Genomic DNA, 9,682 nt, shown 5'->3' on the forward strand with positions numbered 1-9,682 from the left:
ACTGGATAAACTAGAAAGCAGAGCTTTAGCCTACCATGTCTGTGCATGCATGGCAAGCTGTTTTAACATTTAAATGTATTATCCGTAGGAGCAATGAGATATTGATAGTAAATTGAATATAACAGTTAAATTTCATGTTCAAATTTGTCTTATCAATAATAAAAAAAGCAATTCATGCTTTAGACCATTTTAATTTAAAACAAAGTACCGGTTCAGGCACCGTTTCGGCACCGGCACCGTTTTAAAAGTATCGATTTAGCACCGGTATCGGAGAAAACTCAAACGATACCCAACCCTATTGCTGAAGTAGCCTAGCGGAGGCTGATGAGGAAAATGCGTGTCATATTGCTGTAGTAGCCTAGTGGAGGCTGAAGAGGAAGACGCGTGTCATGTTGCTGAAGTAGCCTGGTGGAGGCTGATGAGGAAGATGCGTGTCATAAGACAGATAGACAGATAGGAATTTTGATAGTAAACAAAACAACAAACAAACAAACAAACACAGAGACATAAACATGGAGTCATAAAGCTCCCGTATGTTGTGCATCTACATCATGCTTCAAGGCTTTAGAGAGTTCTCGATGAACAAACTCACTACTATGAAAATGAATGGCCCTATCATGACAGTCTCAAACGCATGGTCACTGGCGAATAGTTTAAACACATTTGGGGTTTATCCCGTCCATACAGTCTCAAGTGTGTGTCTACCAGCTCTCCAAACACACACACACACACACACACACACACACAGAGACACTTACACACGTACACCTAGTTTTGTCCAACCAAAGGAGAGGTGCAGCAGTGTGACAGACTGAGAGTTCTGTCCGTCTTGGCTCCTGATGCCAGTGGCTCAAACGTTTTTGTCTTTTGTATGTTTTTGGAAAAATATATCAGGAAGCTGGAAATGAATAATGTGAGATTTCTCTGGTTATCTCAGAGAAAACAGAGGTGATGCTGACTTAATCTACTGGAAATGAAGACTGTTATTATTCTCAACTGTATCTCAGTATCTACTAAGAGAGAGCTGCTACTAAACTTCCAAATAGCGGGGCTATATGTTAATGGAACCCACGCAAACAGCTAATGCTAACAGCTAATGCTAAGATCTAACAGTGATGCCGATGATCCCATCTCATCTGAATCGTCTCTCTGTTGCTCAGAAAGTTTATGTGTTTTGGTTTATGTGTGTTTGTGTGTAGTGTGTGTGAGTGTATGTGTGCAGTGCAAGCATGTGTGTGTGTGTCACACAGCCAGGTCGTCCTGTCGCACACGTCCGCTGCTGGAAGCGCTGGTCTTGCTGAGACGCCGCTTGTCCTTCAGCAGAGCCGCATGGAGCAGGGCGGGGCTGGGGGCGGGACTGGATCCCGGGGAAGGGCAGCCATTGGGCAGGCCTCTGGGCAGGCCATTGCTGATTGGCTGCTGGTAGGTCATGCGCAGGAAGTCGGGTGTGTGCGTGGGCTCCATTTGTCTCTCGGTGGCCATGTTGGCAGAGTTCTGCTGAAGAGCCAGGCTCGTGCTGAAGGGCTGGCAGGAGGGGGGCAGGGACCCGAGTGTGTGTGTGTGTGTGTGGGGCAGGGACCCGAGTGTTTGTGCGTGTGTGTGGGGCTGCGCCACCGGAGGAAGTTGAGAATGATGATGATGATGGCCAGTCACCAGAGAGCCGCGTGATGCTGCCAGGCACTGGTGGAAGTCTGGAGGGGGTGTGTAACCGGGAGAAGGGTGGGAGGGGGGTGTGTCCACACTCTCCATCCCCATGGAGCCGGTTGCCGTGGCGCTAGCAATGGCAATGGGTGCAGTACTCTTGTGGTTGGTGCTGGCGTTAGTGTTGGTGCTGTGGAGGGCCTGCTTGGCAGCGTAGCTCCTGAGGCAGCCCTTGAGCTGCTTCCAGCCCAGGTGTTGGAGCTCCAGCACGCTGAGGAAGAGCGAGACGCCGGCCACGGCCAGCATGAACACGATGAAGATGTTCTTCTCAGTGGGCCGTGACATGTAGCAGTCCACCATGTTCTTGCAGGGCAGCGTGGTGCACTTGTACTCCGCCTTCAGGAAGATGCCGTACATGAGGTACTGCACCACGATGAAGCCCACCTCCATCACCGTGCGGATCAGGATGCTCAGCACGTACGTCTGCAGTAACGCCCCCCGCAGCTGGATCTTTCTGGAACCCTCCGGCACACCTCCTCCTCCTCCTCCCTGCTCGTACTTCTGCTGTAGGTACTCCTTCTCACCTCCCTTCCCTCCACCTCCTCCTGCTTGGTCATCATCAGTGTCTCTCTCCCTCTCCTCCTGCTCTTTGCGCCTCCTCTTCTCCTCCATGCGTACGGAGTGCATGGCGTGGCCCATGTAGATGAGTGAGGGCGTGGACACGAAGACGATCTGCAGAACCCAGTAGCGGATGTGGGCGATGGGAAAGGCGGCGTCGTAGCAGACGTTCTCACAACCCGGCTGCAGTGTGTCGCACATGAAGTCGGACTGCTCATCGCCCCAGCTGGACTCGGCTGCCGTGCCCAGCACCAGTATGCGGAAGATGAAGAGCACGGTCAGCCACACCTTGCCCACTGAGGTGGAGTTCTCCTGCACCTCCTCTAGAATGTTCCCCAGCAGGCTCCAATCACCCATTTTAGCTCAGAGAGACAGGGATGCAGGTAGCAGGAATCAGGAAGCAGGACTCAGGACTCAGGAAGCAGAACTCTGGAAGAAGCACTCAGGAAGCAGCACTCAGGTAGCAGGACTCAGGAAGCTGGACTCAGGACTCTGGACTCAGGAAGCAGGACTCTGGTCTGGAGAGAGAGAGAGTGGGGGTTAATGCCCATTTATTGGATCAGTCTTCAAACCATAGAGCCATGACACAAATAATACATACACAACCGTGGCAACATCTGGTTAAACCCCTTCCCCAACCCCCTCTGGTTAGACCCCTTCCCAATTCCCTTTCGGTTAGACCCCTTCCCAACCCCCTTCCATACACAACAATCTCCCCAATCTCCTCTGGTTAGACCATTTTCCAACTCCCTCCGGTTAGACTACTTCCCAATCCCTCCCATACACACAACCAGAACATATAGTTCCAGGTGGTATCCAGGATCAACAGAAAAATATTAACCAGCAATTTGTATATCTTTGTAGGGAACAAGCCACCATTGTCCAACCTAAGTCCATCTCTGTGCCACCTCCTAATGACTGCTACTGGAGGATTGCAGATGTTAAGGTGCTGCATGCAAATCTCTCCTACCAAGTAGCAGTGTTTCACCTGAATGACTACATAGTTCCAGGTATGTGTATGCTTAAACAATCACTTTGTCTCATTTGCATTGGTATTTGTACATGTTGCAACAATACAAGTCACAACATGTAAATAGGAAAATGTTGGAGTTCTTTTGTCATTTTTGGGAGCTATAGGCAAATTGGTTCTGACCACCTCAATGAACTATGCTAAGTTAGGCTAATGGTGGGTGCATTGCTGCATGCACAGATACAAGTAAATGGCAAAAGAAAGTTTTGGACTGAGAGTTATCTCTGTGTCAGCAGGGTTGAAATATTAAATTCCCAAGTTTTGGTAAATCCAATTACACTCCCACTGCCATGAATGGCCTCATTTGAGAAGTGTTTTCAATAGGCAGACTGTTAAGCTTGATTTAGCAAACTAGCCTCATGCCATAACACCGCATACTTATAGGGTGTATGCCTTAAATCATTCTCACCTGAACATTCCTTAGCATGTCTGTATGAATAGTTTCAATGAGTTATATGAATAAGTTAGCTATTTTACACTGACAATATAAAGTTAGCTAGTTAGCAAGCTAATGAAACTAACATTGCATGTTAACTACCAGTCAAAACAGCAGGATATTGTGGGTGAATTAGGTTAACAACATACATTGGAAAGTTATGGAAACATACTTCCTTGAAACCATCGTGTTCGCATGGTACGCTTCGTGGTAGCATGTTTTCCCCTTTGTGAGGACCATAAAGGGGTGGTAACTGACATGTCTAACCCAAACACTAGTCTAGGGTTTCTCAACGGGGGCGGTACCGCCCCCTGGGGGGCGTTCGTACAACCTAGGGGGGCGCTGGGAACGTGAGAGTTTTTTTTGTTTTTTTGTTTACATTTTAAACTTTCATGGTTTTCACATATTTTTGGTGCAAAAATAGGCTACCTGAAATAAATAGGCTATTTTTTCATTCATGGGTTTCAAACCCCTCTACCGTCCCAGCTACATTTTACTGTTTATCTATGCTCAGTGGTCATACAGTGCAGTTTGGGCCTGCACACGCCCGGACTCACGTCCCCCAGCCCCGCTCGCTGTTGTTCTGCAGCTGCTCTGAGCGTAGTCTCCACGAAAAGACCATTGCTAATCAAATACGAAATATGTATAGGCCTACACAGGCCTCACGCGCGGATACTGTTTTGTGATTGGTTGGATTGTTGCGATGTGCATATGTTGTTCATGTGATGTGCACTTGATTTTTGTCCATGATAATATGACATGTCTTGTTGCCTAGATTTAATGTTCCTATTGATTTAAAAAAAAAAAAAATCATTACAACCAATGCTGATGTGGTAGTATTTTTTTTTTTACCCAACCAGTCTCCTATTGCTTCTAACAGTGGGCTAAATCTGCTTAATAATAAAATAGGCTCATAGGGACATTTTCTTATAATTCCAGAAGAAACCAAAACAGCGCAGAAATGGGCTCGTTTTTTTATTTAAGCAATATAGCATGAGAGTGAGTGGCCTATAGCCTACCCGGGGGTGTAGTTTTTATTTTTTATTTTTAATTGTGTGTGTGTGTGTGGGGGGGGGGAGGATCAAAGTAAGGTCAGGGGGCGTTTGCTCAAAAAAGGTTGAGAACCACTGCACTAGTCAATCCCACCATGTTACCCCACCTCCCAAACACTAGTCAATCCCACCACGCCATGTAACCCCACCATGTAACACCACCTCCCAAACACTACTCAACCCCACCATGTTACCCCACCATGTAACACCACCTCCCAAACACTACTCAACCCCACCATGTTACCCCACCATGTAACACCACCTCCCAAACACTACTCAACCCCACCATGTTACCCCACCATGTAACACCACCTCCCAAACACTACTCAACCCCACCATGTAACACCATCATGTAACATCACCATGTTACCCCATCATGTAACACCACCATGTTACCCCATCATGTACAGTACACTGTCATTCTGTAGGCTACTTGAATATGGACACATGTGCGACTCATATCTATGTTTGACTCACATCAGGCAGTGACACAGTGACACTGAGTCGAAATGAGTGAGAGAGAGAGAAAGAGAGAGAGAGAGATGACATGGAAATAGAAAGTGATGAAGTGAACAAGGGAAAGAGGCTCATATTCAAGGACATGATTGGGCACCAGCACCACACACACACACACACACACACACACACACACTTAAACCACATGTCAGGGAGGCCGTGGGAGAACACCCGCTGTTTTTATTTCCAGAAGGCTCTGATTTCTTAGCTGTTTGTGTGTGTGTGTGTGTGATTGACAAGGCACGCAGGGCTTCAGGATTTTTGGTCTGGAACTTTCATGTTTTCCCACAACAAGTACATCCTTGTCCACACACACATACTCACGCACGCACGCGCGCGCGCACACACACACACACACACACACACACACACACTAACATACGCTATGCTCCCACACACACTCACACACACACACACATACACTTGTACTGGGGCACAACACTGAACTCCAATAGAGGTGAAGGACTAAACTTCAGTCACAACTCAGCCCTCTAGGATTCTCTCTCTCTCTCTCACTCTCTCTCTCTCTCACTGTTGCTGCCGGTCAGACATCACCCTTAAAGGAGAAATCCAGCGATATTTCACATAGATCTCTGTTAAAAATAATAAGTGGTTCCACTTTACTTGACAGTGTTGACATAAGAGTGACATGACACTGTCATGAACGTGTCATAAACAAGTCATAAATGTTTATGACATAACGCTTCTGTTATTAAGTGACATTCGGTTTTTGTCATAACAAGTTAGGGTTAGGATTAGGGTTAGGTTTAGGATTAGGGTTAGGGTTAGGGTTAGGTTTCATGTGTCATGACAGTGTCATGTGTTCATGACAGTGTCATGTCACTCTTATGTCGATACTATCAAGTAAAGTGTTACCCAATAAGTTTCACCTAGCTTGAGTTGCTAGTGCATGTTCATGAGCTACAACGCTACACTCTGGGGGCATGTTGATATGCAGCTACAGTGCTACACTCTGGGGGCATGTTCATGAGCAGCTACAGTGCTACACTCTGGGGGCATGTTCAAGAGTGTAGCGCTGTAGCTGTCTGAGAAACAAAGTAAAACATCACCAGATTTCTCCTTTAACATGAAGGAAAGATGAACACTGTTTGGCACTGTTGAAAACAATGTGTAACAAAATGTTTATTTAGCAGAATAGTTAATAAATAAAAGTTCAGGGTAATTAAGGGATAATGTATAGAACGCCGGTCATTATTGGGAAAATAAGTCCCAACAGGGCGAACTGGACGCTTATTACACGGCTACTTGCCACAACACAGCTGATCAACCGTCTGTTTTCACTTTTGGATGAAGTTCCAGTCGTTTCGGAGTGATTTGAAAGACCTGAATTAGAGGCATAAACTCCATTGCCATTGACAGCAGTCATTATTTTTTTCAGAGTTCCTTTAGTGGAAAATATTGAACGCTAGAACTTTGGGAAATCCCATTCAAGTCAATGGAGCGTTCTACTTGCATTGTGAAGAGCCGTGTAACAACAAGAAATAATAAGCGGAACAGACTATACTGCCCGGTGGACAGCTAGGCACTGAAGTCTCTCAACACAGACAGAAAGCACGGCTATGATTCCTCTTGCGATTCTTAGTCTGTTTGTGCCCCCCTCAGTCACAGAACCCTTTTGTAGGCACAGGTAGGCCTCGCTCAGGAGTCGCTCAGGTGTAGGTCACCTGTAGTTATGCAAAAGAGACAAGGCAACCAACAGGGGGCGCCAAACATATGAGCACAGCTATAAGGACGAACACACACGGACACACACACACTCATGCATGCATCATGGTGGCACGACAGGCCAGGTCCTGAGATTGAAACTGCTCTCTGTCTCTGTCTCTGTCTCTCTCTCTCTCTCTCACACACACACTCACACACACACTCGCACTATGCTCTCACACACATAACATCAACTTGCCAGTCTGATGCAAAGGCATGTACCATGTCACACACACACATACACCCCACCCCCTATACACACACACACAACTCCTAAATCATGTCCTATCCTATAAAGTCTGATAAGTGGCAAAAAGCAGTGCAGGGATAACTAAACAATAAAACAATAGAGTATCATTCTAGTTAATATGAATGACGATGTCCAGCCATACCATACTAATCCAACTATACTGTAACAATACCGACATCTAAAACAATATTGTCAGGGATCACTTTCAGAGCGATTCTGAGAACAATAAAAAGCTGACAGCCAATCAAAATTCAATCAAATTTAAGCCACATTCGTCACAGGTGAGATTTTTCATTTTATCATTACAGTTATAGTTATCTATATAGTTATCGTGTCTACAGCCCTTAAGAAACAAATATGTCAAACAGAAAAATTTATAATAGCCGTTCGCAATAAGATATTATCATGAATTTCAGATATGGACCCCTGAGACTAGTGACCCCTGAGACTAGTGACCCCTGGGATTTGTGACCGTCTAGACTAGTGATCCCTGACCTCTGAGACTAGTGACCCCTGACCCCTGGGACAAGTGACCCCTGGGACTAGTGTATGCAAAGCTTCTGTGGGGTGTGGCATCTGGATTGACCCTTTTCTGAGGTGCACAATAAAACCACAGCCTCTGTTGGACATCAGATATCCACACACACACACACACACACTCTCTCTCTCACACATACACACACACACACAAACACACACACGTAGTCTGTCATTCCACAGAGTCCTCTATTCCTCACCGGCTTATGAGATCCCGTAAGTGCTGTGTGCACACACATCCACACACACACACTCACACACACACACACACACACACACACACACACACATATGGGTAATGAGTCTCTGGTGAGTGCTGACAGGAATAAGGCACTCGTCTGGCATATGACAGGTCCTGTGCTGTCTCATGCATCACTCCTAATACGGCATCTGAGGGAGCACAGATTGAAGGCCGCTCTTCCCGAAAACCAGCCTGGTAGCACAGACACACACACACACACACACACACACACGCACACACACACACACACACACACGCACACACACACACACACACTCACACACACACACACACACACACAGTCAACCAATGGGGTTGAGTCATCAGAGACATGTCCACAACTCCTACACATGTTCAGGGACATTGGCTGTTCACACATTTCACTCATCAGAAATGCTAAAATGGTAATGCTTTGGTGTACAAGGTAGAGGTCTGCACTCCCGCGGTAGACCCGCGGGTCCCGACGCAAAAGAGTGCGGCGCGGGACAACTTTTGAAAGCTCTTTGCGGGAGCGGGCGGGATGAGAGAGGTGCGTTCGCGGGTGCGGGACAAACCGATGATTCACTGCGCATCCCGCAAATTAAATATGTGCGTAAAATTAAATATGGAAATGATTAAAGTACTGTTCATAACTATAGTTCAGCTGGATGTTCTGTTAGGCAGCATTAAAAAACGGGGTTTAAGCATAACTGACAGATAGCAGGCCTATAGCCTATATTGTCGTTTACGTGGGTTCAATTTGTTCCTGCTGCTCATAGTCAAAACTCGAAATTGAAAGCATGACAGAGGAAGAGGGCAGACTAGGCCTACTTCAGTTGTTAGCTTACATTCAGAACCAAGAAACTGACATCTGGAGTCTTTCTCAGGTGTGTGTGCTCCTTTCGTGAGACAGAAAGAAAAGCTGAATAGGCTGTCCCTCCTGCATGCGGGCTTTAGCGGGCGGGAGTGGGACATCATGTTACAGATGCGGGCGGGAGCGGGACTAAAAATGACACATTAATGCGGGAGCGGGACTAAAAATGATACATTAATGCGGGAGCGGGACTAAAAATGACACATTAATGCGGGAGCGGGACAGAATATTGCGGGAGCGGGCGGGCGCGGGACTCAAAAATCAGTCCCGAGCAGACCTCTAGTACAAGGTACTGAAACGCTAAATTGGTAATGCTTTGGTGTACAAGGTACTGAAACGCTAAAATGGATTTGTGAATGGATCTGTCCATTGTGTACAGTAGCTGTTTATGGCTGGCAGAGGCATATCGAATATATGTTTGTTTTCTTCAAGAATATTTTTTCCCCTTTAACCTGTCTCACTTCAGGACAGACAGACAACTCAAACAGAGAACAATATTAACCCATCTCATTTTAGGACAGACAGACAGACTCAAACTCAGATGATATTTAGCTGTCTCTCTTTATATAGTTTACACTCCACCCCACTCCACAAACAGCATCTGTTGTTGGGTGTACCGCAGGACTTTTTTCATGACACCTGTGTTGGTCTTAGACAGGAACTTAGCTTGGGGGTAATCTGACATTATTCCTGTAGCAGCAATCAGACCTGTACTGGTTAGTGGGTTTGAGGGAGAGAGAGAGAGAGAGAGAGAGAGAGATAGAGAGAGAGAGAGAGAGAGAG

The 9,682-nt window shown here is 46.4% G+C and overlaps 1 protein-coding gene across 1 annotated transcript in view; it reads right to left on the reverse strand.

The window, feature by feature from the left end:
- Window positions 1-267: 267 nt before the first annotated feature.
- The window catches only part of LOC121691757 (gap junction alpha-5 protein-like), an 18,349-nt gene continuing 8,934 nt past the window's right edge, over window positions 268-9,682 (reverse strand). The window contains exons 2-4 of the mRNA XM_042071189.1: window positions 1,819-2,777; window positions 1,670-1,743; window positions 268-1,585 (exon numbers count right to left, since the gene is read on the reverse strand). Of these exons, the coding sequence (XP_041927123.1) occupies window positions 1,243-1,585; window positions 1,670-1,743; window positions 1,819-2,616 (1,215 nt within the window). The 5' untranslated portion in view covers window positions 2,617-2,777 and the 3' untranslated portion in view covers window positions 268-1,242. The remainder of the gene's footprint in view (window positions 1,586-1,669; window positions 1,744-1,818; window positions 2,778-9,682) is intronic.

Source organism: Alosa sapidissima, chromosome 2 (assembly GCF_018492685.1).
Source record: "Alosa sapidissima isolate fAloSap1 chromosome 2, fAloSap1.pri, whole genome shotgun sequence".
NCBI lineage: Eukaryota > Metazoa > Chordata > Actinopteri > Clupeiformes > Clupeidae > Alosa > Alosa sapidissima.